The 15,671-nt window shown below is 34.3% G+C and overlaps 1 protein-coding gene across 4 annotated transcripts in view; it reads left to right on the top strand.

Moving 5' to 3' along the window:
- FSTL5 (follistatin like 5) overlaps window positions 1-15,671 on the top strand; it is a 788,412-nt gene that overhangs the window by 267,035 nt on the left and 505,706 nt on the right. For all 4 annotated transcript variants that reach the window (XM_021101310.2, XM_021101308.2, XM_021101309.2 and 1 more), the window contains exon 4: window positions 14,336-14,584. In XM_021101310.2, coding sequence (XP_020956969.1) covers window positions 14,336-14,584 — 249 coding nt within the window. The remainder of the gene's footprint in view (window positions 1-14,335; window positions 14,585-15,671) is intronic.

Here is a 15,671-nt window from a genome sequence, read left to right as displayed (position 1 = left end):
AATTCTTAACCCACTGAGCTAGGGCAGGGATCAAATCTGCATCCTTATGGACACTATGTTGGATTCTTAACCCACTGAGCCACAACAGGAACTCCTGAAGGGAATTTTAAAATGAAAACTTTTAAATTACAAAAGCAATCTCCTTCCTCTAGCAGTCAGTCCTGCCTACAGTTATAACAGAAATTATGTCGTTATCTTTCAGTTCCCTATTAGCCATATGGCTGGTCTAACACTAAAGATTTGCAATATAATGAATCTAAAGATCACTTAGTGAAGCCCATCCTTCTATTATATTTGATCTTCATTTTAAACTTTTGATTTTGCTACCTAATACTTTTTACCACTGTGTGAAAACATCAACATCTGCATTATTTGAGAATAATCTATTTACTATTTTAAATGTTAATAATAAATTATGAAGTTTTAAGATTTGGGGTTTATTCCAAAGCCTGAAATATTTTTAGTCTCACAGATGAGTTAGCATATGTCTTTATTCTCATTGCAGAGGTTTATATTAAATACAATATTTTTCTTTTACATCTGCTAATTAATTTATATTCTTATTTATTTTATCAATTAACATCATAGTGAAGATAAGCTAAGTTAAATACTTTTTTCTAACACTTCTCAAAACCTTCACTAATCTAAAAGATTTTAGAACAAATATTTTGCTTTTAAAAACCAGAGTCATATAAAAGAGTCTTAAATACCATATGATCACCTATAATATATCTATCTCTCTATCATCTATGTATATACCTACCTGTCTACATTGTCCAGACATTCCCAGCAAACTAACAGAAACTATTACAGTGAAATTTCTTGGCTTCTGACTCATTTCTATGATCTAAACAGGTGACATTGATGATAAAAGTATTTTTATCTGATAAAATACGTAATTATAAGTATAATATTATGTTCTCAATGAGCTAGAGATAGTAATAAAAATAATTTCTTAGATGAAACTTGGAAACGAGAAAATTAATGACAAAGAAAAATATTTGTGGATATCATTTTCAAGATAATATGTTGAAGTTGGAAAGAGTTTATGGCCGCGCCCATGCCATATGGAAGTTCCCAGGCCAGGGATTATATCTTAGCTGCAGCTGTGACTCATACCACAGCTGCTACACCATAGTTGCCACAATGCCAAATCCTTTAAGTGCTCTAGGGATCAACTTGTGCCTCTGCAGCAACCCAGGCTGTTGCAATCAGATTCTTAACCCACTGGCCATGGTGGGAACTCTCCAGGAAAGATTTTTGAGAGTATATTTTAAGCTCTCTCAATGTTCTGCTGTCATAATTAGCATTATCATACTGAAAACATGAAATAAGAGGGAATTGTTGTCATATTACTTAGTGACCTAAAATCCTCTAACTTCTTAAAAACTCATTTGCCCTGGAAAAAAACTAATTTGCATTCAACAGAATCTATATTTTGGATGGATGCAATTTAACTGAATTTCTGGCTGCTTTCTCCTTTTTAATTTTTTTTTGGTATTTTTTCAAATTACTTATTTTAAAATAAATTTGATTGCAGAATTTCATGAAGGTGCTTGCAGAAGTCCAGTGGATTTTCTAAAATAAATTCACTAAACCACAGATATGTGACCATTCAAACAGTTTTTCAATAGTGGCACCCTTGGCAAACAGTCAGGCAGCCTTGTTTGGACCAGCTTTCCAAAGTAGCATCAGGAAACACATACCCCAGTCATTTGAGGTCAGAAAGAGAACATACTGGGCTCCATCTTCTACAGGTTTGGAATATTTACTTGAATTTCCACTTGCCATGAAGTTCATAAGGACTGAATGTATTTTGTTAGAGTTTGCCACATGCAACAGGAAATTTTATTTTGGATTTACTGAAGAATTCCCTAATTTTTCCTTACGTGGGAAGCAAAATGTCACCATAATTTTTTATTTTTCAATCAAAACGTCTAACTATATAAATGGGAGCTTTTTTTTTCTTTTATGTTTCTTTCCAAATGGGGGGAAATCTTGTCTAGTGGATACTCCAGGAAATTTTTAGTGCATTATATGAAAACACACTCCAATATACAAATTTTAACATTCCAATAAATCCATTTCCAATGGTTATAACAATAATTAGAGTTGTAAAAGTCTGTTCTTTATTCAGTCCAAAGATTCTAAGCCAATGTATTCAAAGTGCCAAATTCATAGTATATGATAATTCTTAATAAGTATATTTATTAACACATACTCTATGCCAGGCACTTTCAGTGCATCTCAGTTAATCCTCTCAACAACCATATGCTACTATGATTATTATTATTATTACCTCTATTTTATGTATTCATTTAAATAACACAGTTTCTTCTATGCTCTAGTTAGATGGGGAAGCAGAATCAAACACTTTAATTAACTTGCCTGAAATCACACTTAAAGTCACAGTTGGAACATAAGTAAAGGACTCTGTGACTTTAAAGTCCATTTTTGTAACTATTAATGTCATACAAAAAAAAAAAACAAAGTAAAATGATGAAACCTAGGCATTCTGGAGAAATATTACTAAATATATTTCTCAAATATTACCTTTTGTTGGAATAAATTTTTTATTGAGGTAGTTATATTACAATGTTTTGTTAGTTTCAAGTGTATAGCAAAGTGATTCATGTATATATATTATGTATATATATGAATAAATATATTCTTTTTCAGACTTACATTACAGGTTACTATAAGGTATTGAGTATAGTCCCCTGTACTATATAGTAGGTCCTTGATGTTTACTAGTTTATATATAGTAGTGCTTATATATTAATCCCAAACTCCTAATCAGACATTACCTTTTATCAAAAACTGTTTTGCCACTTTTAAGTGAAAGGGATTTTTGGGTGAGCGTTAATCTAAAGATAGTTTGTTAGTATCATTTTTTCTTATCATTTGAACATCTGACCCAAAGAAATTGAAACCTGGTTGGGGTTAGACTAATAGATAATGGAAAAAGCAAAGACTATAATCCTATCCTGTGCCCCCAAATCTGTGGTTCTTTTTAACAAGTCAAAATTAACATAATACATTGTATACTACAACATTATACATTTTATGTGACAGTTAACACCTCCACTGACTTGGCACTCTAAATCAATTCAGTTTATGTTCCACTGTTATCATTACAGGTAGTTAGCTCATCCAAATCTGGTTCTTTCTTCCTTCTGCTGTTACTGTTCGAAATCCAGTGTCAACCTTCACTTCCAACTCTGTCTATCCCTCTATCAGCCTTCTGAACTCCTAAACCATTTCTGGAACATAACCTCAGGCATGACATCATGTATTATTTGTGAGGACTTACCTGATAGTCTCCATCTCATGTTCCTTTTTGCCTTTAAGCATATCCCTATATCTTTGCCTCTCTCCGTGGGCCCAAGCACTGACTTACACCCTTTTGTAAGCCGCTAGAAAAAGTGTCAAAAATGTTATACAAAAGAAATTGACAGAACACTGTAAATCAGCTACTACAGAAAAAATTGAGATCTAAAAAAAATACAAAAGTATCAATGACCATTGTTTTTATCTATTCTATAGCATCTAATATAGCACCTGGCACATAAAAATAATATATTTTATAAGTTTATTTCAATGTAGAGCCACTCTATATTAAGCACCTGTTTGATAAAGTATATGTGGCCTAAATCACCTGAAGAGAATTCATCATTATTGAGAATTCGAGAAGACCGTCTTTATTTTGTCATTTATTTATTTTTGTGGCCATGCCTGCAGCATGCAGAAGTTCCCAGGCCAGGGATTGAACCCATGTCACAGCATTGACCTGAGTCACCGCAGTGAAAATGTTGAATCCTTAACCCACTGTGACACAAGGGAACTCCTGAGAAGACCATCTTTAGAATTATGTGGCAGATTTTGCTTTATGATTTGGTGTCTTATCTTTTCACCTTTCAGTTCTGTTTATTTTCAATCTGAGGAATTTTTGTAATGCCCTGAAGACAGCAACGTTAAAAGATAATGTACTTGTTAACTATTAGGACTTTGCGGGGGGGGGGGGGGGGGGAGGACAAATGTTGTTTTATCAGGTTGTCAGACAGCAGGACTTAAGTTCTTGATTAAAATTCATTTAGTGTGTTATCTGATTGAATGTGCTTAAAAGAAATCTTTGACATGTTGATCAGATTAAATTGATTTAATCTCAGCTAAAACTTAAGTTCGGCATTAGTCATGGATAATTACTGTCAGAAAGAATATGCTCTAGCTATTCATTTACATAATATGAGCTTTCTTTTGGGTTGCATGTGAATTAATTAAATTTCTTTTAATTGTAGCAGCTATATGTAACACACAGCTTCTAGCTAGGTTAAAGTAGTTCATTTACTTCTAGAAATTGGCCTATTGGCTATTCTAATACAAATCTCTGAACTATAATATAGGCAAAAGAAGGAAAATTTAAGAAGAGAGAATCAAGGAAATATACTCATTGACCTAAATATACCACAAATGACCTCATTTTGTAGCAAAGTATTCCTTCCCCAAAAGGTAATTGAACTGATTCAGTTAGCCACCTCGGTTTCTGACTAAACTGTAATATAAACTTATGTTCCTCTTGACCTTAAACTCATTCTTTCATAATAAAAAAATAAAATAAAATGCTCTATTCGTAAATTTAAACTATTTGTTAGCAAGAACCTGGTCGTTAGTAAGATAGTAAGGAAATAAAGACGATATAAGAGATAAAATTATTCAAGGAGTTCCTGTTGTGGGTCAGCGTTAAGGAACCCAACTAGTAACCATGAGGATGTGGGTTCGATCCCTGGCCTTGCTCAGTGGGTTAATGAACTAGCTTTGTGGTAAGCTGCGGTGTAGGTCAGATGTGGGTTCAAATCCCACATTGCTGTGGCTGTGGCATAGGCCAGGGACTGCAAGACTGCAGCTCTTATTTGACTCCTAGCCCAGGAACTTCCGTGTATGCCACATACGTGGCCCTAAAAAAGATAAAACTATTCAAATTACAAAATTACAGGTATATGAATCAAATTACAGCTATGTGATTCAAATTCCTGTGTAAAGATGGCAGCCATATTTTGTACCCTTTATATAAACATAAAATGAACAATCAACAATAGACGTAAGTACTGATATGAGAATCAAGAAGAAGTTCTTTCAAAAGGAAATCAGTCATTATTTTACAGTTATCATTAACACAATTATGGACTTTCTATTTTAATGTATCCCTGTAAACATTTAAAACCATTGGAAAACTTGGTTCAATAAATCATATTATCTTTTTCTTATTTTTTCTAAGTGTTATAGAACTTTAACTTGACAATTGTATTAAAAAGTACAAATAATTTTATGCTGTTTTCAAGCAAATTTGTTTCAATTTACACTTCTATCAAAAATGTTATTTTTTTACATTATACATTGATAGTATTGGTCATCTTTTGTGATTTCAGTTTTTCTAAATTCCATTTGGAAATATGTACATTTTTATGAAAATGAAAATATCTCATGGTTTTATTTATAAAAACAGATAAAATTGATTTTTTAAATATGTTTTTATTTGTGTATGTCTGTTTTTATGTAAATTAGTTCCTAAAAAATAGTAATAATAACTAACATTTAAGTAGACTTTTACATGTGCCAAGATTTTGAATTTTCTTCAAATGACGTATAGTTTATTTACAATGTTGTATTAGTTTCAAGTGATTAGACATTTTTATAGATTATACTATATTTAAAGTTATTATAGAATATTGGCTATATTCCCTGTGTTGTGCATCACATCCTTGTATTTTATTTATATTATACCTAGTAGATTGTACCTCTTAATCCCCTTCCCTAACTTGTTCCCCCCTCCACGTCTCTCTCTACTGGTAACCACTAGTTTGTTTACTCTGTGAGTCTATTTTTGTTTTGTTATATTCATTAGTTTATTGTATTTTTTAGATTTCACGTGTAAATGAAAACATATAACATTTGTCTTTATCTGTCTGACTTACTTCACTAAACATAATACTTTTCAGGTCTGTCCATGTTGCTGCAAATAGCAAAATTCCATTCTTTTTTATGGCTGAGCAATAGTCCACTGTATTTATATACTCCATTTTCTTTATCCATTCATTTTGATGGACCCTTAGGTTGCTTTACAATACTGTTTGCAATACAATAATTTGCAACAATGCTTTAAATAGTGCTGCTATGAACATGGGGGTGCATGTATCTTTTAGAAGTATTTGAATTAGTATTTTTCCCCCTGGATATATGCCCAGGAGAGGGATTGCTGGTAGTTTTATTTTTACTTTGTGAAGAACCCCCATACTATTTTCCTTATAAGCTATACCAATTTACACTGTCACCAGAAGGGAACTGGGATTCCCTTTTCCCCACATCCTCACAACATATTGTTTCTTGTTTTCTTGACGATGACCATTCGGACAGGTGTGAGGTGATAACTTATTGTGGTTTTGATTTCCATTTCTCTGATGATTAGTGAGGTTAAACTTCTTTTCATGTGCCTTTTGGCTATCTGTATGTCTTTGGAAAAATGTCTATCAGGTCTGTTGCACATTTTTAACTGGATTGCTTGTTTTTGTGATATTGAGTTGTATGAGCTCTGTATATATTTTGGGTATTGATGCCTTATTAAATATCTCATTTGCAAAAATATTTTCCCATTCAGTAGCTGGCTGTTTCATCTTGATGATTGTTTTCTTGGCTATTATAAAAGCTATTAAGTATTATTAGGTGTCACTTGTTTATTTTATTTATTTATTTATTTTTGGTCTTTTTGCCTTTTCTAGGGCCGCTCCCATGGCATATGGAGGTTCCCAGGCTAGGGGTCCATTCAGAGCTGTAGCTACTGGCCTACACCACAGCCACAGCAACGCAGGATCCGAGCCACATCTGCAACCTACATCACAGCTCAAGGCAATGCCGGATCCTTAACCCAGTGAGCAAGGCCAGGGAACGAACCTGCAACGTCATAGTTCCTAGTCAGATTCATTAACCACTGCACCACGACAGGAACTCATTTGTTTATTTTTGCTTTTGTTTCCCTTGCATGAGGAGAAAAATCCAAAAAAAATATTGCTAATATATATATCAAGGAGTGTGCTGCATATGTTTTCTTCTAGGAGTTTTATGGTTCCCTGTCTTACATGTAAGTCTTTAATCAATTTTTAGTTTATTTTTGTATCAGGTGCGAGCAAATATTTTAATTCCATTTCTCCATATGTAATAGCCAGTTTTCTATATCACATATTAAAGAAACTGTCTTTTCTTCATTATATACTTGCCTTCTTTGACATAGATTAATTGACCATATGTGCATGAATTTATTTCTGGGCCCTCTGATCTGTTCTACTGATTCATGTGTCTGTTTTTGTGCCAGTGCCATACTGCTCTGATCACTTTGGTTTCTTAGTGTATGAAATCCTGTCATGTGATACCTCCAGTTTTATTCTTTATTCTCAGGATTGCTTTGGCTATTCATGGTCTTTCAGTCTTACATAATTTTTGGATTATTCTTTCTAGTTCTGTGAAAAATGTCGAGGACATTTTGATAAGGATAACATTAAACTTGTAGATTGCTATATGGACAAAACAGTATTAATTCTTCCAATACATGACATAGAATATCTTTACATTTCATTATATAATCTTTAATATCCTTCATCGTTGTCTTATAATTTACAGAGGATAGGTCTTCACTTTCTTGAGTTTACTTCTATGTATTTTATTATTTTTGACACTTTTGTAAATGAGATTATTCTCTTGCTTTATTGTTTTGATAGTTTATTATTAGTGGATAGATAAGCAGCAGATTTATGTATATTAATTTTTATCTGGCAACTTTACTGGGCACATTAATATTTCTAATAGTTTTTTGGTGGAGATTTTAGGGTTTTCTATGTATGGTATCATGTCACTGCAAATGGTGACAGTTTTATACAGTCCTTTTCACTTGAATGCTTTTTAATTATTTTTCTTGTTTGATTTCTGTGGCTAGGACTTTAAATACTATGATAAACAAAAATGGTGTGAGTGGCTATTTTTGTTCCTGACTTAAGAGGAAAAGCTTTCAGATTTTCACAACTGAGTATGATGCTAGCAGTGGGTTTGTCCTAATGGCCTTAATTATATGTCTGCTATAGCCACTTTGTTGAGAGTTTTTATGACTAATGTGTGTTCAATTTGACCTAATGTTTTTTCTGCATCCATAAAGATGATTTGTGCTTTTTATCCTTCATATTTTTAAGGTGGCACATCACATTGATTAATTTTCAGACATTAAAAAATGCAATTATTGAACAATCCTTGAGTTTTTTACATAAATTCCTCTTGATCATGGTGAGATCTTTTTTATCTGTACCTCAATTCAGATTGTCAATATGTTGTTGAGGATACTGGCCTGTAATTTTCACTTTTGTAGTGTCTTTGTAGGGTTTTTTTTTGGAATAATTGCTACCTTGTAGGCTGAATTTGAGATTATTTATTCCTCTTCTTTTTTGAAACAGTCTGAGAAAGCTAGATATTCACTCTTCCTTATATATTCAGTAGAATTCTTCTGTGAAGCCATCTCATCCTAGACGTGTTTGTCAGTAGATTTTTTTGATTACTTTTTTATTTTAAATACTAATAATTAAATACTATAATAATACTAATATTTTTGATTACTCTTTTATTTTAAATACTAATAATTTATTAGTATTTAAAATACTAATAAATAATTTATTTATTCTCATTCAATCTTAAAAGATTGTATGTTTCTAGGGATGTATTCATTTCTTCTGAATTGTCCAATTTGTTGGCATATCATTGTTCATATTCTCTTATGATTATTTGTACTTTTATGATATCAGTTGTAATTTCTCCTCTTTCATTTTTAATTGTATTTATGTGGGCCCTCTTTCTTTTTTCTTAATGAACCTGGTTTGATTTTGTTTATATTTTTCATAAGCATGCTCTTGGTTTCATTGATCTTTTCTTTTTTTAAAATCTCTATTTTTTCTCTGATATTGTTTGCTTCCTTCTGTTGATTTGGGCTTTATTGTTGTTGCTGTTCTTTTTCTAATTCCTTTAGATGTTAGTTTGGTTGTTTATTTGAGATTTTTCTTGTTTTCACATATGCCTATATCACCATAAATTTTCCTCTTAGGACTGCTTTTGCTGTGTTCCATAGATTTTGAAAAGTTGTGGTTTTTAGTTTTATTTGTGTCAAGATATTTTCCAATTTCCTCTTTAATATATTTGTCGATCCATTAGTTTTTCAGTAGCCTGGTTTTTATTCTCCATGTGCTTGTATTTGTCCCAGCTTTCTTCACATAATTGGTTTCTAGTCTTATGTTTTTGTGGTCAGAAAACATGCTAAATATAATTTCTATCCTCTTAAATTTGTTTAGAGGATTTTTATGGCCTAGCATATGTTTCATGTGCACTTGAATGGATTTTGTGTTTTGAATATAAAGTCATCTATATTATTTATGTTTTATATATGCATTTATATATACATATTGTGACTTTATAATGTGTCACTTAAATCCATTGTTTCCTTATTAATTTTCTGTCTAGATGATATGTCGATTAATATAAATGTGATGTTAAATTCCTTACCATTTTATTATTGTCAAATTCTCCTTTTATGTCTGTTAATATTTGCTGTATATATTTAAGTTCTTCTTTACTAGATACATTTATATTTACAAAGCTATATCCTCCTATTTTATTGATCCCTTTGTCATTACATAATGAATGAAAAGTTTACCCAACTTGGCTTTTTTTTCTATTTCTAGGAAATAACTTTTGCCATCCCCTCATTTTCAGTTTGTGTGTCTTTAGCTCTAAAGTGATTCTCTTGCAAAATATAGATGGGTCTTTTTTTTCTTTGTCTTTCTAGGACCAAATCCATTGCATGTGGACGATCCCAGGCTAGGGGTTGAATCAGAGCTGCAGCTACTAGTCTACATCACAGCCATAGCAATGCGAGATCTGAGCTACATCTGTGACCTACACCAGTTTGTGGCACTGACAAATCCTTGAACCCACTGAGTGAGTTCGGGGATCAAACCTGCATCCTCATGGATACTAGTCAGATTCTTAACCCACTGAGCCACAATGGGAGCTCCCTGTTATTTTTTTTTAATCCAATTTGTGATCCTATGTCATTTGATTGGGACATTCAGTCCATTAACATTTAAACTAATTATTGTTACGTGTGTACTTACAGCATCGTGTTGTTTCTTTTTTTTTCTTTTTTTTTTTTTTTTTTTGGTTTCTGTTTCTTTAGTTATTTTCTCTCCTTTTTTGGTTTCTTCTTTATAGTTTGATTACTTTCTTCAGTGTTATATTTGTGTTTATTCTCTCTAGATTTTGTGTATCTGTTGCAGGCTTTTATTCTGTGGTAACCATGGAGTTCATATATGTTGACCTATCACTATATCTTCTTGATTTAACCTGATAGTCATATAAGTACAAACACATTCTAAAACCTGCATGTATTTTAGCTTCCCAACATATTTTGTGTATTTGATGCCATATTTTACATTCAAGTCTATCCACTGTTTATTGAAGCAATCGCTGATTTTACACATTTGTCTTTTAACATGTGATTCATCCACATTTGTACTTGCCTTTACTAGTGAAATTTTTTCCACTCTAAATTTTTAACTTCTTATTGAAGGCTTTTCCTTTTCCCTTAAAGAAGACTCTTTGACATATTTTATAAGGTCAGTTTAATATTGATCAATTCTGTAGATTTTCCTTGCCCAAGAAGCTCTTTGTCTCTCCTACAATTCTGAATAAAAACCTTGCTGGGTAGAGTATCCTAGGTTACGGGTTTTTCCTTTCACCACTTTAAATATATCATGCCATTCCATTCAGGCCTGCAAAGTTTCTACAGAGAAATGAGATGATAGCCTTATGGGGGTTCTCTGGTGTGTGACTTTGTTAATCTCTTGCTACTTGCAGAATTCTCTATATCTTTAAATTTTCCATTTTAATTACAATGTGTCTTGGCATGGGTCTCTTTGGGTTCATTCTGTTTGAAACCCTCTGCATGTCCTGACATAGATATCTATTTCCTTCTTCAAGTTTAGGAAATTTTCAGCCATAATTTCATCAAATAAATTTTCTACCCTTTTCTCTTTCTATTCTTTTCAACCCCTATATTGCAAATGTTAGTACAATTGATCATATCCCAGAGGTTTTTTAAACAATGCCCATTTTTTTAAAAATTTGTTTTTCTTTTTCCACTTTGATTGTGTGATTTACTTTATTCCATCTTTCAGATCACTTATATGTTCTCCTGCATGACAGAGTCTGCTGTTACTTCCCTCGAGTGGGTTTTTCATTTCTGTTTTTGTATTCTCCAGCTCTCACTGTTTCTCTTTTATATTTTCCAGTTCTTTGTTAAAATTTTACTGTATTCTTCTATGTTTTCTCCCATTCAGTTAGCATTCTATTACTCTTTGTTACTATTGCTATTCATTAATCTTCCTTTGAACTCTATCAAAAGTATTTTTCTCTATGTCATTATGGTTCTTTCAGGTGGTGTTGTTATTCTTTCATTTGAACTTAATTCCTCTGTTTTCCTGTTTTGTTTAAATTTCTCTGTCTCTATGAAATTATGTGAAACAGTTACCTATCCCAGTCTTGAGGGTGTGACCTTTTGTGGGAGGGACCCTATACACCCTGAATATTTTCAGTGGCTCTGGGGTTGGGGGCGTGACAGAGAAGCTGGATCTGAAGTGATTACAGGCTGGGTCTTCCCCAGGGTGCACTGCCTGGTTGGAGGTAGGGCTGGAGTTTGTGGGCTCAAAACCAGAGTCAGATCCAGTGCAAGTCAGGGCTTCTCCTATGCTCAAAAATCATCACTGCCCCATCTGGGGCAGAGTTGAGGCCCAAGTGTCTAGACCAGAAGCCCTGAGGAATGTGGGTTTCTCCCAGGTATGTTGGCAGTGTCCACCTTCATCTGGAATAAGGGCAGGGCCTTGGTGCTTGGGGCTGCACTTCTGTGCTGGTTTCACTTTTTCCCCAGGTGTACATGCTTTGTTTAGAGACCAGGTTTGGGCTGTGGAAGTGGTGTCACACCACTGGGCTGGCCTTGACCCCTCTTGAATGTGTGCAGGGATTCATGAGCTGACAGTGGCTGCCTCCGCACTGGTCAGAAGCAGGATTGGGGTGTGAGCTGCCTCCATTCTCTCCAAGCACGTGCATCCTTACTGGCAATGATAGCCTCTGTCTTGAGGAGGAGTAGTAAAAAAGGCCAGAGTCAGAGTCAGAACAGGCTAGGGATGCACAGGGGAAGTCCTGGTGGGCTGGCCCCTGCTGTCTCTTTGAGTGATTGTGAGTAAGTAGTCTATGCACATGCTCTGAAAAGGTGGGGTCTTGGGAGTCCCCACTGTGGCTCAGTGAATTAAAAATCGTAAGTTTTCTCTGTGAGGATGCAGTTAGATCCCTGGCCTCACTTGATGTGTTAAGGATCCCCCCTTGCTGCAATCTGTGTTATAGGTCACAGATGTAGCCCATATCTAGTATTGCCATGGCTGTGGTGTAGACCAGCAGCTGCAGCTCCAATTTGACTCCTAGCACAGGAACTTCTATATTTTGTAGGTGCAGCTGTAAGAAAGAAAAGAGAGAGAGAAAAAAAAAAAAGAGTCGAATCTTGGTTTCTTACAGCCCTCAACTAAGCCTCACTGGTTTTCAAACCAGCTAGGGGGACTTGCCTTCTCAGCATTGGCTCCCAAGGTGGGGATACCTAATATGTAGCTTGAATCCTTTGCTCCCCAGGGAGAGCTCCAGGCCTGTGATAGTCCCTCCACTTCTCTGTCCACTGCTAGGGGTGTAGGTGTTTACCTGTTCTCTTCCCCTCCTGTCAGATGCTGTATGGATCTATACCTATAGACTTTATTGTAGCAGAGCCATTCAGCCAGTCCCAGTAGATTTAAATATGAGGCCCCCTATAGGTATTTTCAGTTGTGATGTGTTTCTAAGGGGCGGTAAGCTCAGCCTCCTTCTACTCTGTGGGCTTGATCTCTCCCTCTCAAGCCCTTTAATCTTGATAACATTTTGATGATATGCTATTATCTGTATTTTACATATGAGGAAGCTGAGTTACAAGAGGTGATAAGTATCCGCTCAAAGTCCTTAAGTTTGCAAATGGTGGAGCTGTAATTTAAGCTCTGGATCATAACCCATGTTTTTCCCTGCAATCATGTAGAGAGAAGGTGTAAAACCAACCAGCTGAAAATATATACTAAATATCTAGTAAAATTACTATAATTTAACTTTTTAACCTCTCAAAACTTTTCTTTCTTATTTTCAATGTACAAGTGTCAATGATGGTAAATATATGAGCATAAATATTTCTGCATGCATATATATGTGAATATATATTACTCCTGAAGATGTCTATATAGGTTAGATGTATAAATATCTTAGTTTACTGTCATTTTTCACTTTTCAGTCAGATAATGTTCTTAAAAAGAAAAATCCAGATTTACCTATAAGCATAAGGATTAAAGTTGCTTAGTTTGGTTTTAGTAAAAGGCAGTTAGATCTACCCATACTTTTCTGATGCCAATGGAGATGGTTAGACTGAATTAGTAACAAGAAAATTCTTCATGATTTGTTCATGTAGTCATGACATGCATCAGTGATTGCCAAGTGGCAAAGGTCAAAGCAAGAGAAGATCAGCTCTTATAAACCAAAAAGAATTTTCCAAGGCACTATTTCTCATTCTTTTTCCTTCTTATTTCCTGTCTTACATACACACATTTCCTTTCTCCTTCCAGAATTCTGTTAATGTAAAAGTCGACATTTGTTAGAAATTTACTATGTGCCAGTGCTGTGCGTTCTGTGGATCAGCACGTGAAGTATTTTGTACAACTCTAGGGGACGGCCTATGTTATTAACCCTGTATTACACATGACACAGCTTAGCACAGAGAAGTGATTTAGCCAAGAACATAAAGGTAATAAGTGGTAGAGAATTTGAATTCAGGTGGTTTAACTTTAGAGCCTCTGTTCTTAGTTACTGTAATACTCATTGAGTAGGAGGAGAGACCTCAGGGAAAGAGGGAAAGAAGTGGAAAATGTCAAAGGTGTTTTGAAAAAAGTTCATCCACTGGCTTTGATACAATCCCTTCTCCACTGAGAACAACTGAACCCTAATTATGTTACATTAATATATAATTAGACCACATTATTATTAGACTTACAGGCTTATAGAGTCTTAGACTTTTTAATAAGATATTTCTTATTACCGTATTACTCCTAGGCTTTGTTTTACTTTCATTTGAAACTTGGACATCAGTGTTTTATCTGGCCCTATGAATCCAAATGCTTTTTCTTCTCTTCTTCCTCAGGATTCCTGATTCAGAATGGCCCTTTGGGATCCTGTGAAAACAAATACTGTGGTCTGGGGAGGCACTGTGTTCTCAACAGAGAGACAGGCCAGGCGGAATGTGCCTGCGTGGACCTTTGCAGTCAGCACTACAAGCCCGTGTGTGGATCTGATGGAGGGTTCTATGAAAACCACTGTGAGGTACATCGAGCTGCTTGCCTGAAAAAACGCAAGATTACCATTGTTCACAATGAGGACTGCTTCTTTCAAGGTAAATCCAGGGTGAGCCGGAAGTGCCACCTTACTCTCTTTCTTCTCTCTTCTCAACTAGTGCCTTTAAATTTAAACTCTAGCACTGTTTTATATAGCAAGCATCTAAAAAAAGAAAAAATGTGTGCTTAATAGCACCAATAAGAAGAAAGAGTACAGACATTTACATGGATACTCTTCTGCATCTCAATGATGAGCACAATGCTGGCCAAAATATGACTCAAAATTTAATATAGCTTACAGCATTGCACCATATGGCTTCCCAATCATAGCTGTAATCTTAGGGACATAGAGTGGCCGAATCCACCAAGCGAAAGGCACCTGGAGTGAAATTGAGAGGAGAGTAAGTGCCAAACCACACTGTGATAACATCTTATTTCTTCCTGATTAAAACTGATTCCTTCAGCTCACAGCACATAATTCAAATTATTTAGAACCTATAAATGCCCACTGAAATAACTATGAAGAACTCAAGCTAACCCTGCTTAGTAAATCTGAGATGTCGATAATTTAAAATTTCAAAGTTGCCAGTTTTTACTTTCACAGCACTCAAAATCATTGGTCACTGTTGACAGAAAAGTACTGCTGAATTAGTAATTTGACAAATTATCTTAGGCTAGATAAATAAATCATTGACCATCTTTAATGCCTCTTATTTATTTATAAACTTATTTCTTATTTATTTATACTGTTATAAACTTATTTATTTATACTGGAGACAATATTTTCTTATCAATAGTCAAAACCCAGACTGAAATTCTAATGTGTTAAATACATAGAATTTTGATTGTTCAAATAGGTCAATGATCAGCTTGATTTCTTAACTTCAGTTGGTTCCACATCCCAAGTTCTCAGAACTTTGCTGAAGTATACTTACACTTAAAATCTTGTGTGATATTTTGATTCTTATCTTAAATTTATGGTAACATACAATGTTGTTCATTTGCCCATCAAGTTAAAATGACTATAGTTTTTCTTTTTCAAACTTGGTAGAATTAATATAGTATTATTTCCATGGTGATCAAAAAAGATACCAGGGCTTTGTAGAATGCTCTGGAGTCAATGTGGCTACTTCTAGCCCTTTGGTT

This window comes from Sus scrofa, chromosome 8 (genome assembly GCF_054392235.1).
Source record: "Sus scrofa isolate SSC_HxYL_T2T_F1_AM1 chromosome 8, Sscrofa_HxYL_maternal_Yorkshire_Landrace_v2.0, whole genome shotgun sequence".
Classification (NCBI taxonomy): domain Eukaryota; kingdom Metazoa; phylum Chordata; class Mammalia; order Artiodactyla; family Suidae; genus Sus; species Sus scrofa.
The sequence above is the reverse complement of the archived record's forward strand: the minus strand, read 5'-3'. Positions and strand labels throughout refer to the sequence as shown.